This window comes from Vombatus ursinus, unplaced genomic scaffold (genome assembly GCF_900497805.2).
Source record: "Vombatus ursinus unplaced genomic scaffold, bare-nosed wombat genome assembly UNPS02014768.1, whole genome shotgun sequence".
NCBI classification, from domain to species: Eukaryota; Metazoa; Chordata; class Mammalia; order Diprotodontia; family Vombatidae; genus Vombatus; species Vombatus ursinus.
This window is the reverse complement of record NW_020954546.1, coordinates 13,729,664-13,753,358: the sequence shown is the minus strand read 5'-3', so window position 1 is coordinate 13,753,358 and position 23,695 is coordinate 13,729,664. Positions and strand designations below refer to the sequence as shown.

General features: G+C 47.4%; 1 protein-coding gene across 4 annotated transcripts in view; it reads right to left on the bottom strand.

The window, feature by feature from the left end:
- The window catches only part of CLIP2 (CAP-Gly domain containing linker protein 2), a 128,054-nt gene that overhangs the window by 48,579 nt on the left and 55,780 nt on the right, over positions 1-23,695 (bottom strand). For all 4 annotated transcript variants that reach the window (XM_027861794.1, XM_027861797.1, XM_027861795.1 and 1 more), the window contains 3 exons: positions 6,254-6,378; positions 3,374-3,587; positions 2,337-2,534 (listed from right to left, as the gene is read on the bottom strand). In XM_027861794.1, coding sequence (XP_027717595.1) covers positions 2,337-2,534; positions 3,374-3,587; positions 6,254-6,378 — 537 coding nt within the window. The remainder of the gene's footprint in view (positions 1-2,336; positions 2,535-3,373; positions 3,588-6,253; positions 6,379-23,695) is intronic.

Genomic DNA, 23,695 nt, shown 5'->3' with positions numbered 1-23,695 from the left:
TGCATGCAGAATACACATATGCATGTATACAAGCATATGTGTATATATGTACACATATACCTGCATGCAGAATACACATATGTATGTATACAAACATTAACAAAAGGTACATATATACACAGCACAGTGTATATACATGTATATGTATGCATGCATGCATGTTTGTTTGTACATATGTATTAAATAACCAGGATTCTGGGCCCAGTCATTTACTCGCTTTGAGGCCGGACAGGACTACCCTAGTAACTCTATCACTTGTTAGTGGTATGACATGGGAGAAGTCACATGACCTCTGAGCCTCAGTTTCCTGCTCCGTAAAAGAGATGATCAACATTACATGACCCATTTTACAGGGCTATCACGAGGAAGGTGCTTTGTAAACCATCAAGTGGAATGTTCCATGACTGGTTATTAGACATATGGAATTATAACTATAATATCTCACATGACGGTGATGACAACCAGAATGGGCGAAGCTAACTGACTTGGGCCCTACTCTCCCCTTTCCAGCTCATCAATGAAAGGTGAGGACCGTTTGGGTCTTGGCTCACCCTGGACCCTGGCCTGCTCTCTGATACAAGGAGCAAGCATTTCATAACAGAGGCCCTAGAGCTCACCCATCCACATGGGCACCATGCCCTCTAAAGTAGTCATCAAGGGATGCTATACATGGGAACAAAGGATAAACAGCAACACTTACTCCTACAACTCTAGCACTTAGCACATAGTAGGCCCCTAATAAATGCTTGCTGATGGATGGATTGCACAATGGCTCAAGGCATCATCAGTTACTCTTTTGGAACTGACCTCAGGGCCATTGGTGAGTGATACAAGAAAATCAGTCTCAGCACTTCCTGACCGACAAGTCCACAGTCCTTTAAGGTTTGCAAAGCACTTTCTGTACCTGGACTCATTAAACCTCACAAGGTTATTGTGAGGAAGATACTGGAGGCATTAGGTGTTATTATCCTCATTTCACAGATGAAGAAAACTGAGGCTGAAACAGATACAGGATTTGAACCCAGGTCTCTCCAGAGTTCAAATTCAGTATTTTATCCAGTATGCCCTATGTTGACCGTGACACCATTTGTTGGGCCATCAGCGGGCTGGGGATCACCGAGATCAACCCCCCAACTTATTCTCACCAGCTTTGACTCCAAAAAAACTCCTAATACTTTTCAAAAATCGAGCCACCAACAGTCTTTGCCTCGGGCTCATTCCTGGAAGACTTCTAAGAAACCTGGGCAACCCCAAGGCAATATGATTGGAGACATGAGGGCAGCCTCTGAAAGGAACTGCCTGGAAGGACAACAGAAATTAGGACGTTTAGATTTAGAGCTGGAAGCTCTAGGGCTGTGTTGGAGCCAGCTCAAATCAGCTGGTGAGAGCTGATTGTTAAATTTTCAGCATGAGCATTTATACCTCAGAAATTGGCAAATGGTACAAATCAGAGCCTTATTTACTGTGTTGTTGATTGCCTAGATTTGAGAAAATGTTAATAATGCAGATTAAATTTAAAAGTGTGCCTCATCTACATGGTTTTGTTTGGAGAGCCAGTTGTTAAACATTTATCAGCAACCCCTGGCTGGAAGGGACCTTAGTTCATGTAGTCCAATCCTTTCATTAAACAGATGAGAAAATGGAGTCCTAGAGAGGCACAGTGACATGCTTTAGGCCACACAGTGAGTAAGTAGGTTTTGCACCCATGACACTGCCAAGTCAATCTGGGGGCAGAAATCCTGGTTGGTTTCCTACCAGATGTCTCTAATTATATCAGGGGGTCCTATCTCATGCACTCATCAGGCATCTCAGGGCACTAGGGACCAGTCACTTCTGGGAGTGGTTCAAAAGGTGGTATTTCTGAAGGGTTCCTATTCTATGACTAGGAGACAGACAGACATAAATATTCTTAATTATAGGACTTGCACTTTTGAGTGTCATCCCACCGAGACCTATCAATGATGTAATGCTGCTGCTGACTGCCCTCGGCTAGGCCGCCCCTTTCCTCAAACCCTCGGCTAGGCCGCCCCTGCGCTCCGTCCCCCGGCCAGGCCACCCCTGTGCTCAGTCTAGGCTGCCCTGTGCTCAGTCCCCCGGCCTGTGCTCAGTCTAGGCCGCCCCTGTGCTCAGTCCCCCGGCCAGGCCACCCCTGTGCTCAGTCTAGGCCGCCCCTGTGCTCAGTCCCTCGGCCCGGCCCTCCTTGTGCTCAGACTAGGCCGCCCCCGAGCTCGGTCCCCCGGCCTGTGCTCAGTCCCTCGGCTGGGCCCCCCCTGTGCTCAGCCCCCCCGCTCGGTCCCCCCGCCGCGGCCGCCCCTCGGTCCTCGGCCCCCTCTCACCTGCTCATGTTGAGCCTTCAGGATGGCGATCTCCTTCTCCACCTCACAGATGTGGCTGGTGGCCTTGGCCACCTCGGCCCGCTCCAGGTCTCGCTCGGCCAGTAGCTGCTCGATGTGCTGCTGTTTCTCCTTGAGAGCCTCCTGGAGGGCTGTAGTGCCTGAGATCTTACGGGCGTAGCGGGACGATGTCTCTGTCAACTACGGAAGTCCAGGAGAGATCAGGGAAGAAGAAGGGAGGAAGGTATCATGAAAGGTTAGCAACATCATAGGTTTAGAGCTGAAAGAGACCTTAGAGGACGTCACATCCAACACCCCATTTTATGGATGACAAAACTGAGGCCCGGGAAGCGGCAGCATCATGGAATCACAGATTTAGAGATGAAGGGGCCCTCAGAGGCCATCTAGCCCAGTTCCCTCATTTTAGAGATCAGAGGACCGAAGCCCAGAGAGGTTGAGGGACTGGTCGAATGTCACACAGCTAGTAATTGTCTGAGGTGAGAGTCAAACCCAGGTGTGCTGCCTGTAGGTTCAGCAGTCTTCCCATTGTTACACGCTGCCTCCTACTTAGAGCCAGAAGGCATTTTAGAACAGGAGTTCTTAACCGGTTTTTGTGCCATGGACAGACTTCTCAGTATAATGTTCTTAAATTAAAAAAATGAAGCACATGGGATTACCAAGGAAACTAGCTATATTGAAATGCAGTTATCAAAAGTGAAAAACAAAAAAAAAAGCCACATCCCAGCCGCCGAGTGAAAAATCCCGACTTTAGAGAGGGAATGTCTACTCCAGGCCCTTCTAGGATCACAGAAATTTTATGATCATGGATATAGATCCAGAAAGGATGTCGGACCATATAATCTAATCATTCAATAGACAAAGGGAAAACTAAAGCCCGGAAAGCTTGAGCGTCTGGCCCAAAGTCACCTCGCTCGCTCGGGGACACCGCCAAGACTAAAACCCAAGTCTCCTTCATCTCCACAGCCTCCTGCCTCTTCTGGCCCTCCCCCACCTGTCACAAGAGGCAGACGTTGCCTTACCAGTCCACTGCGGCTGGGCCGGCCCCCAACCGACGAGGCCACGGAGCTGACGGAGCTGATGGACGAGCTGCTGGGACTGTGGGTCAGAGCTGAGACGCCCATCGCCATCCTCTTGCTCTTCTTGGCCTTGGCTGGGCTGGTGGATGGAAAGCCGATCCGGATGACTTTGTGGATGGGAGCAAAGAGGCCAAATTTGGGAGGACATTGGAAGTACCTGGAGAAGGCAAGAGAGACACGTGGGAACGATGGGACTTAACACTGGGGGACCAGGATGTGTCTCCATCCACCGCCATCTTTCCCCGCCTATGCTCAGAGAGGGGGCATCGATATTTTGGGCAGAGTTCTGAGATAAAGATCTCGCAGCGATGGTGATGAGCGGCCCATCCTGCAGAAGTGTCCGCCCATCCAGGCCGCTAACCCCGCTGTACTCCAGTGGGGACAGAAATCCATGCAAGACAACTGAAACAAGTCCAACGTTGCCAGCGCCAATGTTTTCTGCAGACGTGGAAGGGATCGTCGATTCATGGGATCCCAGACCTCGAACTGAAAGGGATCTCCAAGGGCGTCTCGTCCGACCCCTTTATTTTACAGATGAGGAAACTGAGGCCTGTAGGGGAAATGACTTGCCCAGGGTCACACAGGTTATGAGGATCAAAAGTGGGATTCGGGGCAGCTAGGTGGCGCAGTGGATAGAGCACCTGCCCTGAAATCAGGAGGACCTGAGTTCAAATCCGGCCTCAGACCAAACACTTGACACTTACTAGCTGTGTGACCCTGGGCAAGTCACTCAACCCCAATTGCCTAAAAAAAAAAAAGTGAGAGTCAACCCAGGTTCTCTGTTTCCATAGCTTGAGATTCCTCCACTGTACCACTTTGCCTAAAGGGCCTCTGAAACAGAGGGTAGACCAATGACCTTGGGGGTTGGGCATCTTCTTTAAATTATCTCCACTCTCAGGAGCATACCTAACCTTTGTCTCTGCCTCCTAGGATGTCACAGGGGCAATGCTGCACCCAAGGCCCAAGGAACTCACTTTTCATCTGCTGCCTACAAGAGAAGCCTGGGTTCTAGGAGTCCCTGGAATGGACGGGGAGGGAGAATCCCTGGTCCCTAAATCTGGCCCGTGAGAGTTATAGGGAAGGACAGGGGAGGGAAGAGTGCTCATCATGGAGACAGGAAAGGAAATTCCCAGTTGTCCTCTTTCCAAAACCTCCCTCTGGTTCTTGACGTCACCCTGGAATAGACAGGCCCAGTGCCGCCCATCCATCCTCTAGGTTTCTGGTGCACCTCAAATTCCTGAAATCCTCTGGCCGTCCCCTTTCTTCCTCTCATTTTTCCTCATGCTGTCTCCATCCCTTGGTTCTTGCTCTCCCACCGTCTGGCCTACTGTCCCTTCTCTTTCTCAATGAAAGGCCCACTGGGGCCCCACCTCTTCCCTGCAGCCTTCTCTTACTACTCCAGCCTCCAGGAACCTCTCCTCTCTAGAACTACCAGTGTTTAATCTGTTCACAGCACAGTCTGGACTGAAGCAGACACATATCTGGGTCCTTGTTTTGGGGATCAGCCTGGTTCTGGTTGGCCCCAAGGGGCAGAACCAGGAGTACTGGGTAGAGGTTTCAGAGAGGCCAATTAAGGTTTGATGTCACCAAAACTTCCTAACAATGATAGCTGTCCAGCAGTGGAAGGGCTGCCTTGGGAAATGGGTCCTCCTCCTTGGAGGTCTTCAAGCAGGGGCTGGATGACGACTTGGTGGGTAGATTATGGTGAGAATTCCTTATGGCTACAGGTTGAATGAGATGGCCACTGAGGGTCCTTCCCACTCTTCAGTTCTGTGATCTCCTAACAGATTCACTTGTGGGAATCTCACCTAGTCAGTCTAGCTGGTGATATTCCCTAGGCCAGAGTTTCCTCCTCTCCCTATCCCCCCTACAGCGCTTAACACCCAGCTGGGCACCTAGGCGGTTCTGATTAAAGACTGATCAATGGGTTCTCCTACAGCCTGAGTACTGAGTCACAGAGTTTGAGAGCTGAAAGGAACTCATAGTCGTCTTAGAACACAACCCTTACAATATCTAGAAGGAATCTCCACTGCCATCTGAAAAAGTGGTCAGCTGTTTTAAGAATCTATTAATTGAATCCACTGTACTCTACTCCTCAAACTTCCACTTTTTTCCCCCTTCTTTTTTCTTAAAATACAAAGTTTTGCTGATGCCTCTTGTCTTTATGTCCCAGTCACTTCCAGAATCTTCCACTTCCTGAGCAGAACCAGGAGAACATTGTACAAAGGAACGGCAACATTGTAGGATGATCAATTATGAATGACTTAGCTCTTCACAGCAATACAATGATCCAAGATAATTCCAAAGGACTCATGGTGGAAAATGCTTTCTACCTTTAGAGAAAGAATGGATGGACTTTGAATGCAGATCGAAGCATACCATTTTCACTTTATTTTTTTTCATGGTTTTTTCCCTCTTTTGTTCTGTTTCTCCTTTCACAACATGACCAATATGGAAGTAGGTTTTCCATGATTACACATATCTAACCAATATTAAATTGCTTACCATCTTAAGAAGGTAGGAAAAGAGGGAGGGAGTGGGGGAGAAAATTTGTACCTCAAAATTTTTTAAAAAATGAACGTCAAAAATTGTCTTTACATGTAATTGGAAAAAATAAAATATTTTTTAAAAAGAACCTTTCACTTCCTAGGTTCTCTATTCTGTTCCCTCCCGTCCCCCCAGGATGATTTGCAAGCCTGCTGAGGACAGTATAAGACCTATGACCTGATCTGTCCGTCTCCTATGGTGTTTCCTTCTTCCTCCCCTCTCCATCTGGGGGTAGGAGGAAAGGAGCGTTAGTTTCCCATTGGCAGCCAAATGTACCTGGTACCTGCCACGGCCCCATCATTCTTCCCGAGGGGCTCGTCCAGCTCCACGCCACACCACTCCCCCTTGGCGAAGTCCGTCTCCCCAACGTAGCGCACAACACCCGTCTTCGTCCCGCCAACCTGCCGGCAGACCAAAGGCACAGGGGGTGGTTAGATGCTGGGCTCTGTGCCTCGGGGGAGGAGACCAAGGCACATTGAGGAGTGGCTACCACTGATGTCACTTGGGGTGATTCCCATCATTTCCCATCCATTCTTCAGAGTGGAATGAACTGCCCAGAGTAGCAATGAGTTCCCCCTTTACTGCAGTTCAAATGGTGCCCAATTCGATTCAATTCAATAAGCATTTTTAAAGTCCCTACTATGTGCTAGGCTCTGGGCTAGGAGCTGGAGAAGGGGAGTAGACCACAATTACATTCCATTGGGGGGAAACATCACAATATTATAGTCTTAGAGCTGGAAGGGACCTTAGAGACCAACCAGTCCAATCCCTTCATTTTATAGATGAGGAAACTGAGGCTAAAACAAGTTATAATACTAGTCCAAGGTGGTAAATCTCAGAGGTGGGATTTGAACCCAGGTCTTCTGACTCTCAGGTCATTGTACTTTCCCCCTGTATGGCATATACATGCCTCTTATATACACATATAAGAAAATATAAAATATTTAACAAGTAAATACAAAGTAAGAGGAGGCGGTGGGGGGAGAAGAGGGCATGGACGTGCCAAGACCTGGACATATAAAGAAAGGTTCCATGTAGAAGGTAGCCCCTGAGCCAAGCCTTGAATGGTGCTAGGGATTCCAAGAGATGGAAGACAGGCCAGAGAGCCTTCCAGGCATGGGGAGGCAAGCTTTACAAAGGTGCGGAGGGAGGAGATGAACAGTCATGACCACTTATTAGTGGATTCTTAAAGAACCCCAGCACTGAAGCTAGCCCAACCCCTTTGTTTTGTAAGTGAGGGACTGAGGCTCAGAAATGTGAAGTCACTGGCCCGTGGTCACATGGGTAATAAGTGTTGGAGGTGGGATTTGAACCTGGTACTGGGTGGATGAGCTGGCTTCTGAGGTCCCTTCTAACTCTCCAGTCCTATGATCCTCTGGCTCTCTTCAGAAGTCACTCCCAGAAAGTGGCCTTCCACGTGGTCACTTTTTCACCATTAGGGCACCAAAGGGGTAGAGGTGAGAGAAAGTGGGGGGAGGGAGGGGTCTGGTGAATTCCTCTAAACCAAGACAAGAACCATTGCCAAACCGTCTATTGGACTGGCCGTAACAAAGTCATGAGATCAGTGAAGTTCATCTCTGTGCTAGATGTTGAGCTCGATATCCTGGGTTCCAATCATGCCTCTCCCACTTACTGCCTGTGACCCTGAGTAAGTCACTTCCTCTCTATGGACCTCAGTTTCCTCATCTGTAAAATAAAGGCAAAGAAGACTAAATGACCTGTAAGATCTCTTCCAGCTCTAAGTGGGTAATTCTATGTTCCAATGAAGTCATTTCCGTTCTCTGGGCCTCAGTTTCTTCATCTGTAAAATGGGGGTGGGGGAAACTAGATGACCTCTAAGATCCCTTCCACCTCTAAATAAATGATTTTATGTTCCAATGATGTCACTTCTCTGGGTCTTGGTTTCCTCATCTATAAAAGGGGTTGGACTCAAAGGCATCTGAAGTCTCTTCCTACTTTATGTACATGTTCCTACAACCCTACGGTGTCTGCTAAACATCTCGCTCCCTCTATTCCCCCTATTCCTGAGTGTCCAGCACCCACCTGATGCCCTGGCCCTTCAGGCCAAGGAGGAAAGCACATCCCCCAAGTCACCCTAGCTTTGACGGGCCACCCATGACCGTATTTGGTTCAGTTCCAAGCGTCTCGACTGTCTTGCTTAAATATGTATCCTAGCACAGAGTCTTCCTGCCTAGCACATAGTCAGCACTTAATAAATGCTTGTTCTCGCTAACTTACAATCACTCACAAATGAGTGAGAATCAGTTTCCTGTGTTTCTCTTCTCAGCTTTAACAGGATCCCAAGAAAAGGGATCTGCTTAACCCAGAGTGATGAGGTCAAAGCCCTTCCTCCCATCCTTCTCAGCCTCTTACCCTGTGTCTCCTACATTAGTCTCGTTACTAGAGAGACAGGCGCCGGTGCCAGAGATCTTAATCCCCATCCCCCCTGCTCACAGCCTTCCCTGATGTGCCCATCAGCAATTTCAGTAGACTGGCTAAGACCGTGCACGTCAGGTGGCACCAGGGAGGCTCTCTCTGCCTTCTCTCTCCTGACTCGTAGGATTCTTTCCAGCTGCTCTTCCTATGACACTCTCATCTCTCCTCCAGCAAAGGCCTTCCAGAAAAGTTCCTGCCACCCTCCAAGCTACTGGGGCATGAAACTAGACCAGATGGGAGTTACTGAGCTCTGTTCTTTCTTTCCTGGCAAGACCAAGGAGAAAGACAAAAGCACCAAGATCCCACATCAAGACCATTCCATATCCACACTCTTTGACCCCGAGATCCCACGGCTGGGCCTATACTCCCGGGCCAATGACAGAAAGAAGGGCCCCATATACATCAAAAATATTCACAGCACCACTTTTTTTGTGGGAGCCAAGAACTGGGAACAAAGTTGAGGCCCATCAACTATTGAGTGGCTAAACAAATTGTGGCATGTGAATGTAATTGAATACAAGTGTACTGTAAGGGACGGTGAGTGTGAAGAAGCCTGGGAAAACTTCTATGAAACGAATGCAGAGAGAAGTAAGTAGAGACAGGAAACAACATGCATAATGAGTACAGCAGTGTAAACTGAAAGCCAACAAACAATCAATCAGCAAACATTAAGTGCCTACTGTGTGCCAGATACAATGCTAAGGCTAAGGATCCTAAAGAAGGCAAAAATAGCCCCTGCCCTCAAGGAGCTTATAAACTAATGGATACTAACTACTAGATAACTAAATGCTAAATAACAGAACTAAATATTGGGCAACTCTAATGACCAAGTGTGGTCCTGAAGAGGAGAGGAGTAAGTCTACCTTCCTTCCTTCTTGGCAGATGTGGGGCACTACGGGTGAGGGATGCTGCATATGCTATCAGACTGAGGTGATGTATTACTTAGTTGAACTCAACTGTTTCTTTCTCTTTCTTTTTTTTTATTCCTAGTTACAAGGAGTGGCTCATGGGAAGAGGAAGGGCTATATTCAGGAATTATGCAATGTAAAAGCAAAAGATAACAGTAAAGAAGAAGAAGGAGGAGGAGGAGGAGGAGGCCAAGTCATTGTTTTCTCTCAGTGGAGTGATAAGGAATTCTACCTCTTGGCTTTGATAACTGACTTCTGGAAGCAAGATAGGAGGAGAAGGTGGAATTGAAAGATTGGAAAATCAGGAGCAAATCTTTACTCCATCTTCTCTCAGAACCCAGACTGTACTTCAAGACTGTGCTTCCTTTTAAGAGAGCCACCAGTGAGGAAAAAGTCCTACAGTCATCTTGTCCAGCATGGGGAGAGCAGGCTGGTCAAAATGCCTGGGGACCAGTATGTGGCTTGTACTTACTTGCAAGGCTGGGTTAATATCTGCAAAGGGCTTCAAAAGCCCTTGAGGACTAAAAAGACAAGTCAGTCTCTTTTCTGGCCACTTTTTCAAGCAGGCTTTTCCTGCCCTGTATCTCTACCCTTATCTACCCAAGGCTGCAGCCAGGCTGGTGACCTCACTGCTAAGAACAATAATGATAATAATAAGTTGTATTTATATAGTGCTTTAAGGTTTGTAAAGGGTTGTGCACATGTTAGGTCATTTGCCCCTCTGAACACGGATTTATTCCCACCTCTAGCTGTGCCTTCACTCTCACGTTCCCCTTCTCTTCCCTGGAAAGCCCCTATACCGCGTGGATGACCGAAGTAAGCAGAACCGGAAGACCGATATCAAAACGGTGACTGAAATATAGAGGAAAATGAGACCCGAAAAAGGCCTCAGCATGCCAATGAGCTAAATGGCCAGTCTCACTTTGGGACAACTGATGATAAAATATTTATTCTGTATATATTGTGTGTGTCCTCGTGGCCTCTCCCATTAGAATATAAACTCACTGAGAATAGGGATTGCTTCATTCTTGCCCCAGTTCCTGGCACACAGCAGGCCTTTACTTAAAACTTTTTGAATGACTGATTGATGAATGGATTAAACCTCCCTTTTTCTCATGAGAGGTGAGGAGGGGCCGTATGGATATGGAATGTGGTATATGCTGCCGTATGTAGTCACTGTGCCTGTTGCTTTTGCTTAAATGTATTTCTTTTCCTTCCTTCCTTCCTTCCTTCCTTCCTTTCTCTCTCTCTCTCTCTCTCTCAAAGGAAAATTCAGTTGGGGTAGGCTGAGGTAGGAAGGGAAAATGACTATGATAGAAAATGAAAGTATCAATAATACTTTTTACAAATCATAGATGTCCTTCAAAGCTCAGGCTTCTCCTCTTCCTCCTCCTCCAAGAAGTCCTCCCTGAATGGCCCTACCCCAAATGATCTCCCCCTCCTCTGAGTTTCTGAATTCCATGTTTCCTCTCAGTACCCTCATTGATTACCTAGGCAGGGGTGGGGAACCTGTGTCCCCGAGGCCACGTGTGGCCTTCTAGGTCCTTGGGTTCAGCCTTTTGACTGAGTCCAAGTTTTATGGAACAAATCCTTTTATTAAGGGAATTGGTTCTGTGAAGTTTGGATTTAGTCAGAGGGCCGCACTTGAGGATCTAGAGGGCCACATGTGGCCTCGAGGCCGCAGGTTCCCCACCCCTGATTAGGGACTATCAGTCACTGCCTCTGCCTCAGCGTTAATCCAATACTCCCCACCCCCACTTCCAAGCTAGACGATCAACTCCCTGTTGGCAGGCAAGGGCTCTGTCTTCCTTAGCGCAGGATGGAGCCCAAGCAGATAGCTTGCTAGGCTTAGTCTCTAGTCCATTTTTATGAACAGAAGGCCCTATGGCGCTCACAGCTCATCTCTTCCTCCTCAGTACTGGCCAGAAAATCAGCCCACATTTCTGCAGTTTAACCATTGGAAGGCAGTGTGGCTTATTGGATAGATAGGTATACTGAGCAGCCAAGTGGCGCAATGGATAGAGCACCAGGCCTGGAGTTAGGAAGACCTGAGTTCAAATCTGGCCTCAACACTTACTAGTTGTGTGACCCTGGGCAAGTCACTTCACCCTGTTTGCCTCAGTTTCTTCATCTGTAAAATGAGCTAGAGAAGGAAATGGCAAACCACTCCAAGTATCTTTGCCAAGAAAACCCCTAATGGGGTCATGAAGGGTCAGACGTGACTGAATGACAACAAATATTGGCTAGCAGGCCACTTTTGGAGTTAGACAGGCTTGGGTTCAATCCAGTCCTGCCTTTAATGCATACTGGCTGTGTGATCCTGAGACAGTCATTTAACTTCTCAGTGGCCCTAGGTACTGAGTTACAGACTTAGCTCTGCTTAGCAATGCAAGGATCTGAGACATCTCCAAAAGTCTCATGATGGAAAATGCTGTCCACATCCAAAGAAAGAAGAACTATGGCGTTTGAATGAAGACCAAAGCATGCTATTTGCTCTTCTCTTTTCTTCTGTTTCGTTTTGTTTCCTCTTTCTGGTGGTTCCTCCTATTGGTTCTAATTCTTCTTTACAACATGACTAATGTGAAAATATGTTTAATAAGAATGTATATGTAGAGCTTATATCAGATTTCACGCCATCTTGGGGAGGGAGATGGGAAGGGAGGGAGAGAATATTTAAAATTCAAAAGCTTTTGGAAGTAATTGTTGAAAACTAAAAATAAATAAATTAATTTTAAAAAAGAAATCAATGAGTCAATTAGCAAGCATTTATTAAGCACCTACTATGTTCCCAAAACTGTGCTAAGTGCTAAGGATACAGAGACAAAAATCAGAACATTCCCTCTCCTCAGAGAACTTGCATTCTTTCATGGGAGACAATATGTATACTGACCCTGGAGCTAAAGGTACTGGATTTAAATCCTGACTCAGTCAGTTAATCTTTATGAGCAAGTCACACCATTTCGCTAGGTCTCAGTTTCCTCCTCTATAAAATGAGGGAGTGGGATGAGATGGCCCTTGAGGTCTCTTCCAGTATTAGCTTCTAGTATTCTAAGATCCTAGGTACATATCCAGATATATCCAGACACACATGAAGGATGTGACAAAGTGCAGCCCTATCAGTCAGTTAGAGGTTAAACCTGGAAAGAACCCAGGTTACCTGACTCCCAGGTCAGAGCTCCCCACTGCACCACACTGCCTTGCCTGTGACCTCTGACAATACCCAGGAAAGCATCCACACATTTTACCCAAGATGAGGGATTTGCTTTACCCGTTGGAATGAAATACTCATCATGTTCACCCTACAGACCACTACAGGAAGAGAAAATATGATTCATCCTTCAAGAGAGGGGAAATTCATTGTGGTTGGGGAGGAGAGAAGGGAGACAGCAGAAGGTTTGCGAGGAAAATGGAGAGGTTGGAAAACACCATCCCCCCTAGACAGCTGGCACACTCCTCAGCACCAGAGCTCCCCACTCTCCTGAGAAGCCCATAGTCTGGCATCAGAGTAGGCCTAGATGCCCACTCCTTGTATCCCACAGTCTTCTTCTTGGGGTGTTGGCACAGTCAGTGCCCAGGTCAGGGGCTCACATGTCACCTCGGCCAGCCACTGTGGAGCTGGGACGGGCGGAGCCAAGGAAAGAGGGAAGATGCTGTGACACACTCCTAATCTTCTGACCAGGGGAAGGAGTCAGAGCACAGAACCCTTCTGGACATGGCCAATGCAGGCGTTTGTTTTACCAGACTATGTACCTTTGTTACAAGGGTTTTTTCTTTTTTTTTTTTCTCATGGGGGAGGGAGGAGGGAGAGGAAATGAATTTTTGTTCATTTTTTTTAAAGAGAGTCTCAACCCTTCTGGCCCAAGGTTTTAATCAGTATCCTCTGGGCTCTGATTAGACCTGATTCTTTTGTCTGGAGAGTTCTCAAAGGCTCCTGGGAGCACCCAGAAACCTCTCATTAATATCTTCATTGGGAGCCGGGCCAGAGTGCCAGGGACCACTGCAATGGAGAAGAATGGGGGGTAGGGGATGTTGCAGCATTTCCAAGGAGCAGAGTCATGACAAGAGAGGGTCCTCGTCTCAAAGAGTGAGCCCCAATGAATTCTAATTTTTCCCTGTACCTGTGTCCAGAAGTTAGTGAGCAAGCCCCAAATTCTAATTCAGGGGAAAAGGAGAGGTTGGGGGTGGGGGAAGCCTAGGCTGGAAATACTCTTCCCAAAGGCCAGGCCTGACCATGTCACCCCTCAACTGGAGGCAGCATCACCTCAAGTGTTCTTGCTGTCTCCTCCACTCCCTCCCCGAAGGAAAATCGGGCTCTGCCCTTGGACCCTCTCTGGGCTCGGACAGGCCCTCTCGATCCAGGCCTCTGTAGCACTCCCAGATCTCTCCAGTCATGCACCTCCCATGTATCCTCTCCCTCAAGCTCCTCTTTGTGTTTTGGGTTTCCCTATTAAAAAGTAAGCTCTTTGAGGGGCTCTCTGTCATTTTTATTGTATCCCCTGCACTTAGCACAGTGCCTGGCACAGAGAAAGCGCTTATTTAAATGTTTAATCTATTCTATCTACTCATCTATCTGCTCATCTGTACATGCATATATATGTATGTATATATATATGTATATATATATATACACACACACATCTTTCTACCGACCCATCCATCCATCCATCTTTCCATATATATATGTGTGTGTATATATATATATATGTATGTGTGTGTGTGTGTGAGTGTGTGTGTATCTCCAACTATCTATCTATCCATGCATCCAACTTTCCATATATATGTATATATATACTTGTATATTATATATATATACACATATATCTCCAACTATCTTATCTATCCATCCATCCATCCATCTTTACACATATATGTGTGTGTATATCTATCTATCTATCTCCAACTATCTATCTATTTATTCATCCATCCACCCATGCATGTATATATATCTGTATGCATCTATTTATCTATCCATCCATCTTAATATTAGGTTTAGCACTGGACTTGGAGTGAGGAAAGACCTAGGTCCCCCCTCAAACACTAGCTGTGTGACCTGGGGCAAGTCACTTAACTTCTGGGGGCCCCAAGATGACTCCAAGACTCTAAGTTCCAGAGGAGATGCTGCTCTGCATTGGGAGAGAAAATTTCACACCGGGAGCTCCTTGACCAATCCAATAATAGGCCTGGACCATCCCCTCCCCCATATAACGTATATGTCATGTATCACGTCTGCCTGATGCTCCTCCCTTGGCTTATCTCCCCTTGCTTCACATAAGCCCTGTCTCCTGCCCTTGTTTGAGACCCAGGAAGGTCAGCGTTTGGGTTTTCGAGGGCAGAGAGGTGCTGGTGCCTTGGCACAGGGACAGAGCTGTAGGTGTTTCCAGGTCAGCATTGCAGGGCCCAGAAACCCCAGGCTTCCTAGGAAAAGCAGCTCGGACGTACGCAGGAGGTCAGCGCCAAGTGGGGAGCCGTCAGGGCAGAGCCAGGAGGCTCCGGTGTGCTCTGTGACCTTTTGTTTTTCTTTTTCCTCATTTAGCAAGAGAATCAAACTTAATGCCAAAAAGGCAGTGGGGTAATAATGGGGCAATGAAGGAAGCCTCTGTAAATCTTGGAGCCCTGGGTAAATTCACACACCTAACACACAGCTCTGCTGTAAACAGGTCCATCAGGACATTGGACAGGGAATCCCAGATTCAATAATACTAGAAATAACCAACATTTGCATAGTGCTTACTGTGTGCCAGATACCAGTCTTTAGTATTTCATTTGAGCCTTACAACAGCCCTGGGAGGCAGGTGCTATTATTATCCCCTTCTCTCTCTCTCTCTCTCTCTCTCTCTCTCTCTCTCTCTCTCTCTCTTTTACAGATAAAGAAACTTAGGCAAACAGAGGTCAAAGGACTTGTGCAAGTATCCAAGACCAGATCTGAACTTAGGTCTTCCTGACTCCAGGCTCAGAGCTCTATCCACTGAGCCACCTAGCCCAAGCTCTGACCCTAACTCAGTATGATGTCTAAGGTCCTCTCTCAGCCTCAGCTTCTTTATCTGTACAAGGAGAGGGTTCATAGGGTCATCACTTCAAAGCTGGATGATGCCTTGGAGGTCATTTAGTCAACACAGAAGAGAACAGACCCAGAGAAAATGAGAGACTTGCTCGAAGTCACTCAGACAATTAGTGACAGAATGGAGAATGAAAGCCAGGTCCTTTGCCCTTTCCACTGCACCCAAAAGGTCGGACTAAAGTGTGCTGGGCTTGCAATCAAGAAGACTTGAGTTCAAATCTGACCTCGGGCACTTACTAGTTGTGTGACCCTGGGCAAATCACTTAACCTCTGTCTGCCTCAGTTTCCTCATCTGTCAAATGAGGACAATAATCGCCCCAATTGGAGTAATTCCCAGGGTTGTTGTGAGGTTCGAATGAGAGAACATACATAATGCACTCTGCCAACTGTCAAGCATTATGTGAATGGGCTGGCCATTTTCCTCTAGGTTTAGGACCTCACGCTGGATCACAGCTGTGACTCACAAATTCACAAAGTGGAGGATGAGAGTGGCTGAGATAGGGGGCAGGGGGTCACACGTTGGGAAGGGAGGGGAGGGAGAGGATGCAGAAATTATATAATTTCCTTGGATAATGATAAGAGCAACCTTAGCTCATATTAATATGGTGATTTAAGATTTATTACTAATTGATTAATCCATTAATATTTGCAAGGTACCTTATTTTGAGTCTGACTCATTGCCTCTTCCGGGAATTCAATCATAGGATCATAGATTTCAAATGAGGAGGAACCACAGAGGCCAGTTATTTAAGCCCTCTTATTTTACAGTAAGGAAACTGAGGCAGACAGAGGTTAAGTGACTTGTTCAAGGTCATAGAGGGGCAGTGGCAGAGAAGGATCATAATATTGTAGGAAGATAAAGGAAGAGAAAAGAAACATAAAGGAAGGGGCAAGCTCACCTCCAATATGCCCCTTAATCTCTCTAGTTGCAACCCCAGACCCAGGAAAGCCCACAGAAGGAGGCCCTTTGAAGAGTACAGGAGAAGAGGAGGAAGAAAAGAAAGTCCTCCGTCCTGTGTGGCAGCAGCCCCTGATCTGCAAACACCGCTGCCACCCTGGCAATCTGGGGCCCTCCTCCACCCCTCCTGCCTGACCCCAAATTGCAGCCTCACATCCAGTCATCAGACAACCTGTCATCCTGGTAAACCAGCCAGCCAGCCCCCTCCTGCCCTGCACTCTACAGCATGTGGCCTCCTCCTGAGCTTTTTTTCCCCAGAGCTTCCTCCCATCCCTGAAAAATTGCCTGGGCTGGGAAAAAAAATAAGATGGAAATGATAGCTTTGTGCCTGGCTATTTCAAACATCCTCACCTCCTCCTCTCTCCCCCTCCCCAGCAAAGCCTCTGGCTGCCAGGCTGGCCCATCATTCAGGCACCTCCATTGTAGCCTGGCAGAGTCAGGAGAGTAATGGCCTTGCAGGCAGGAGACCCCAGAGTCTGAATCCTCCCCCCCTCCCACAGCACTTACTGGCTGTGTGACCCTGGGCAATTCACTTGACCTTTCTTAGCCTCAGTTTTCTCACCTGTAACATGGGGGAAAGGGTACTTATAGTCCCTACCTCATAGGATTGTTGTGAGGATCATATGGGATCATAGGATTCCAACTGGAAAAGCCCTGAGAGGTCATTGGCTCCAACTGCCCTCATCCTTCAGGGGTGGAAATGGAGGTCCAGACGGGAAGTTTGAGACTCACTCAAGGTTACACAGGTCATAAGGAGCAGAACCGGGCTTTGAGCCCAAGAAAATGAACGTAAAATACAAAACACTTTGCAAACTTTATGGTGCTACATAAATATTATTATTAATGTTATATCATAACTAAGTGTACAATTATATATGATATGATCTCATATAATTTATATAATTATATAAATACTATGTCATAATTAATTATATATTTAATATAATTATGATTAATTGATGATAATATAATATGTGTGTGTATTGCATTATATTAATATTATGTAATGATATTAACAATTATTATAATTAAGAGCTGGCCTCAGAGTCAAGGAAACCCTGCCTGACACATACTGGCTGTGTAATCCTGATGCAGTCACTTCCTCTCAGTGCTCCAGGTACTGATTTTCCTAAAGCAAAGGTCTAACCTCCTTCCTCACTCAATAAAGTTTAGTGTCTCCCTAATCCCTCCAGAATCAAATATAAAATCCTCTGTTAAGCAGCTCTTGACCATCTGGCCCCTTCTCCCCTTTCCAGTCTTCTCACATGTACTCCTCTCCACAAATGCTCCACTGACCTACTGGCCCTTCCTCACACTCTGTGTTTCATCTCCTGCCTCAGCACCTTTGCACTGGCTGTCCTTACCACCCCCTGTGCCTGAAAGGCTCTCCCTCCTTACTTACTTACAGATTCCCTGGCTTCCTTTGAGACTCAGCTCCAATCTTGCCTTCTTCAGGAGACCTTGCCCATTCGTGCCTTACTGCCCTCCTCTCCCCCTCCCTTCGACTCCCTCTTTTCAAAGCAAAGAGATTGCTTTCTATCTATTCTGTATATACCTTGTTCATACCCTGGCTAAGATAATTGATCAAGATGTCTTCTCCCTAGAGGTCTTTATACAGCAACTAGAGGCTCTTAGACACTCCAGATACATCAAAAACTACAGAAACCAGCAAGGTGCAGTGATCTGGGCCCGTGCCCTGGTTCTGTCACTAAAAAACCCTTTGGCCCCAGGCATGTGGCTTACCCTCTCGTTTTCTTCCTCCATCAAATGAAGGGTTTGTCTGACTGCTCCCTAAAGTCTCTCCCAGCTCTGATGTTCAGTAAATGGCTCTATGGATAGGGAGGTTAGCTTGCACCCCTCAAAGATGACTCTTATTACCTGTGTGACTGAGCACCTAACCCCCTGAGACTCAGCTTCTTCAACTATTAAATGGGGGAGTTGGACTGAATGGTCTCCAAGGTCTATCCCAGTTTGGAATCTTTGATTCTGTCTCCTCATTGTAGAGAGGAGGAAACTGAGGCCCACAGAGGTGAAATGTACCTACTCTGAAAGGCCTGCCCAGTACCCTGGTCATCTTTAGAGAACATAAACAGGAGGGGGTTAGGGATGCAAGAAATGGGGAAGCAGATCTCTAGAGGGAACTGGACTTTTCTTTCAGTTCCGCAAAAGAGACAGGGCTCTAAGTCATGACTGCCACAGGAAATCTGGAGTTAAGTTAGGAAGGGCAAGAAAGAGAGGAAAAGGGGAAAAAAGGAAGGAGAAGAGGAAAAAAAGAGACTGAAAGGGAGGAAAGAAAGAGATGGAAGGGAAGGAAAAAGAAAATAGGAAGGCGAAAGAAAGAGAAAGTCAGAAAGGGAGAGAAAGAGAAAGTGAGAAAACAGGAGGGAGAAAGAGAAAGTCAGAACATCAGAGAGAAAAAAGTAAGCAAGGCAAAAGAGAAAGTCAGAAAAGAGGAGAGAGAAAGAGAAAGTAAGAAAAGAAAGAGAAAGAGAAAGAAAAGAGGGGAAAGAGAAAGTCAGAAAAGGAAAGAGAAAGTCAGAAAATAGGAGAGAAAAAGAAAGAAAGGAGAAAGAGAAAGTCAGAAAAGAGAGAGAAAGAGAAAGAAAAGGGGGAAAAGAAAGTCAGAAAGAGAGAGAAAGAGAAAGTCAGAAAATAGGAGAGAGAAAGAAAGGAGAAAAAAAGAAAGTCAGAAAACGAGAAAAAGGAAATCAGAAAATAGGAGAAAAAGAAAATAAGAAAAGAGAGAGAAAGAAAAAGTCAGAAAATGGGGGAAAGAAAGAGAAAGATAACAGGGAGAGAAGATGAAGAGACTTGGCAAGGTCATACAACTAGTACATGTAGAGCCAGCATTTGAACCTGGGTCCTCTGACTCCAGATACGCTCCCCTTCTCTTCTGTCCCTTCCTGTGGCCCGGCTCTCAGGGCTTCTTCTCCTTAAAACTTATACCGTGGGGGAAGGAAACATGGCACAGTGAAAAGAGAGCTGACTCTGGATTTAAATCCTGGCTCTGGCTTTTACAACTTGTATGACCTTAGGAAAGTCACTTAACCCCTCTAAGCCTCAGTTTGCTCCTCAAATTTGCAAGTGGCTCCAAACTGCAAGGAAGAAACAATCCAGTAGATGAAAGAGTCAGGATCCAAGAGGGTGCCAACAGGCTGGAGCACTGGGCTTAGTCTGAGACAAAATCCAGCAGGGACTAATGAGGAATCCTGAACATGAGCACAAAAAAATCAGCTGTACAACCACAAGATGGGGGAAGCGCAGATAGACAGCAATTGTTCTGAGAAAGATCTGGGGATCTTAGTGAGACTGCAAACTCCTTATGGGTCAGCAGGAGGGCCCAAAAAGCCAAGGTGATCTAGGGCTGCATTAAGAGGGGCAGAGCATCCAGGTATAATAGGGAGCTGACAGCCCCACTGTCCTATGCCATATCTGGAATACTGTGTTCAGTTTGGGGCACCTGGCTTACAAAGATTATCAAATAAGGTGGAAAATGTCTGGAGAGGGGCGACCAGGATGGGGAAGGTCAGCTGAAGGACCAGGGCCTGTCTGACCTGGAAGAGAAAATGGTTCTAGAGTAGCTGAAGGGCTTGGAGGCATTCTGCTTGGCCCCCAGAAGTCAGAACCAGCCGGCATGGGTGGAAGCTGGAGACAGGCCGCTTTGGGGCTGACATCAGGAAACGCTTCCTATCCAGGGCTCCTGCAGAGGTCCCCGGAGGGAGGTCTTCTGTAGTGGAGGCTGCACCATTCAGAGGAGGTGCCACTAATTAGAGAGTCAAGCTCACTCTAACACCCCAGGCATCCGCGTGCCACATCCTCCCTATCTACTCCTACCAATGATAACGATGACGCTCCAAATCACCTTGTCTTTATTTTGTGTATATCTTCGACATCCCTAGTTCTGTCCCCAGTCTTCTCTAATAGAATTTAAGCTCTTTAAGAGAAGGGCCTGTTTCATTTTTTGGGTTATGATCTCCAACATAGTGCTAGGTATACAGTAGGCACTTAATAAATGCTTGTGGCTTGTTGATTGACTGCAAAGCCCCTCTCCCCACAGTGTTATCTTATTCTTGTACTTACAACAACCCTGTGAGGTGCACATTGCCTCTCAACAAGATTATCGATCCCTCCAAGGGAGGGATCTTGTCTCCATCATTTCAGGGCATTTTGCACAGCTCTGGGCCTCCTGCATGCACCTGATGAAGGCTGGTTAGATGGGCATCAGCTGCATGAGGGAAAGAGTTAGGGGGACCAGCGGGGCCAGGAGGCCTTGGGCAGTCGCTCTTCTGGTCTGTGAGGGAGGAGGGCCTCGGCCTCCTGGGGAAAGGGCTAATTCATTCCCCAGGCCCTCCCCCCCCTACCTCCCGAGTCCCCGGCTGGATCTGGTGTATTTCAGAAGCAGTTTAAAGTTTCCTGGTGTTTAGTCTGGGCCTTGTTTACAGATGGAGAAACTGGATCCTGAGCCAATGGCTTCTCAATATGATCATCATTCCAGGGCATGCGGGTACCAGCTGTCGACACCGCACAGAATCCTGGAGAGGCGCTACTTTGTCTGAGGTACATCAGCCTCTGCGGCCGGTCGGCTCGCGGGCCTGTTAGAAATGACCTCCCACAAGTCCACAGGCTGAGGACGGCTCGCCCTCGGACCAGATCTTCAGAAAAGCCCAGAAATCCATGAAGCGGGCCTTTGGGGTCCTTCCCCCTTCCCGTAAAGCCCTCTCCTCTCTCCTCCATTCCTGTGGGCCTCAGTGTCTGGGAGCTGTCATGGTCGTGATGGTACCCCAGAAAGTATCCGTAATGAACCCTAATCCTAGGATCTTAGATTTAGACCCAGAAGGGACCCCCAGGGTCAACTAGTCTGACCCAGGCCTGCTTTGAAGCTAACCTTGTCTCCATCTGTAAAATAAGGGGATTGAACTAGGTTCCCTGCTGCTGGATATTCTATTTTTTGTTGTTTCAGTTGCGTCCAACTCTCCGTGACCCCATCTGGGGTTTTCTTGACAAAAATACTGGAGTGGTTTGCCATTTCCTTCTCCAGCTCATTTGACAGATCAGAAAACTGAGCTAAACAGAGTGAAATGACTTGTCCAGGGTCACACAGCTAGGAAGTGTCTGAGTCCAGATTTGAATTCAGGTACCCCTGATCCCAGGGCTAGCACTTTATCGACCGCACCACGTAGCTGCCCTCACAACATGGTGGATCTGATGCCAAACATTAGTACTGGCTAATACCATTCCACTTCCTATGTTCACTGTAGGTCTGGATTATAGCTGAACAGCCAGCAATCTAGCCACTGCACCACCCTACCACCCCGCAACGGTCTATCTATCCAACCCCCAATCTGCCTTGGTTCTCCCTGTACCGCCCTGCACAAATCACCAAACCATTGTTTGCCCTCCCCCACTTCCTCCTCTCTAAAACGAGGCTGGACAAAATAACAATGGCAATAATTTGGCCATGATGGTAATAATGATGATGATGATGATGATGATGATAGCATGCACTTATATACAGCCTTAAGGTTTGCAAGGCATTGTGCATATGTGATCTCATTTTATGCTCGCCACAACCCTGGGAGGGAGGTGTTATTATTAGCCCCATTTTACAAATGAAGAAACTAAGGCAGACAGAGGTTAAGTGACTTGCCCAAGGTCACACAGCTGGTAAGTATCCTCTGAGGATCCTTCATGCTCTAGATCTATGGTCCAAAACTCACCACTTTACAGAGGAGGAAACTGAGGCACAAAGGAGTGGAAGAATTTGCTCAAAGTTAAGTAAAAACCCAGAGGGATATGGATTCCCAGATGCCAAAATGTTTTCCAGAACCCAAAAAGTGAGGCTCTGAGGGTGGAATTTCAGGTATTTGAGCCAGGCTGGCGGAGGAAGAGGAGTTCAGGAAGCCCTTGCTAGGGTAGGCAAACCCTGGCTGAGTCCCTGCCTTTCTCAGACCCAGAGGGAGCGCCAACAGGTGAGCTCGCCGGTCCCCTGCTGGGCTCTCATCACTCATCAGATCAGGTGATGGAGACCTTGAGTGACACACTAGTGAAGCCCTCCACTTTACGGATGTGGAAACTGAGAACCAAAGAGTCTCAGTGACTTCTCTGAGATCACACAGCTAGGTATTAGGCATCAAAGGTACAATTCACACCCAGTTCCTCTGACTCCAGAGCGAGTGCCCTTCCCACCGTACCGAGCTTGCTCAGCTGATCTACCTACTTCTTTAGCCAGGAGTCAACCTCACCCAAACACTGAGCCCAGAGTGAACATCTCTCTAGGGGCAAGAGCAGCTGCCCTGGCCAGGCAAAGCTAAAACCTTAGGAAGACCTACCCCATAACAACAGTGCTCTCTCTCCTCCTCCCCCTCTTAGACTAGTCTCTTTTTGAAGCATGACTCAGGGGCCACCTCCTCCAAGAAGCCTCCCCTGATCTTCCCTGTTACAAGGCTCTCTCTCTCTGAAAATTACCATGCATCACTGCATTTGGATATGCACAGTGTAGACTTTTCTGTGTGTAGAGAATCAGAAAACCAAGGTATGTATGAGATAGAAGGAACTTTAGCAGTCACCAAATCTAATCCACGCCCTATTTGACAAGTGGTCATTCAGCTTCCGATTGAAGACTTTCAAAGACAGGGAGCTCAGCCCCTCCAGAGGCAGCCTCTTCCACTTTGGGGCAGCTCTCGTTGTTGGGTTTGGAGCAGCTGGGGGCGCCATAGTGCATAGAACGCCAGGCCTGGAGTCAGGAGAACTCATCTTCCTGAGTTAAAATCCAGCCTCAGACACTTACTAGCTGTGTGACCCTGGGCAAGTCACTTCACCCTGTTTACCTCAGTTTCCTCATCTGTTAAATGAATTGGAGAAGGAAATGGCAACCCACTCCAGTATCTCTGCCAAGAAAACCCCAAATGGGTCACAAAGAGTTGAACACAACTGAAACAAGTGAATAGCAACCACATTGTTAGGTTAGGAACTTCTTCCTGACATCAAGCCTAAATTTCTCTCTTTGCCACTTCCCGCCTTGACTCCTGGTTTGGCACTCTGGGGGCCGAGCAGACCACGTCTAGACCCTCCTGGGCATGACAGGCCTTCAGCTCCTCAAACCCAGTTCTCAGATCGCCCTTCAGTCTTCTCCAGGCTAAACATCTCCATTTCCTTCAATATCCTCCCAGGACCCCTCCGGCTCACCAAGGTCCTTACACTACAGCAGCCAGAACTGAACATACACCGTGGCCCCCCGGCCCCAGATGAACATCAGCTCAGAGCGGGCAGCTTAGTTTCTTTGGGGCCTTCCATCCCCGGCGCCCAGCACAGCACACAGTGACAGTGTTTGCCCTGGCTAGAACCTGGGATTGCATCAG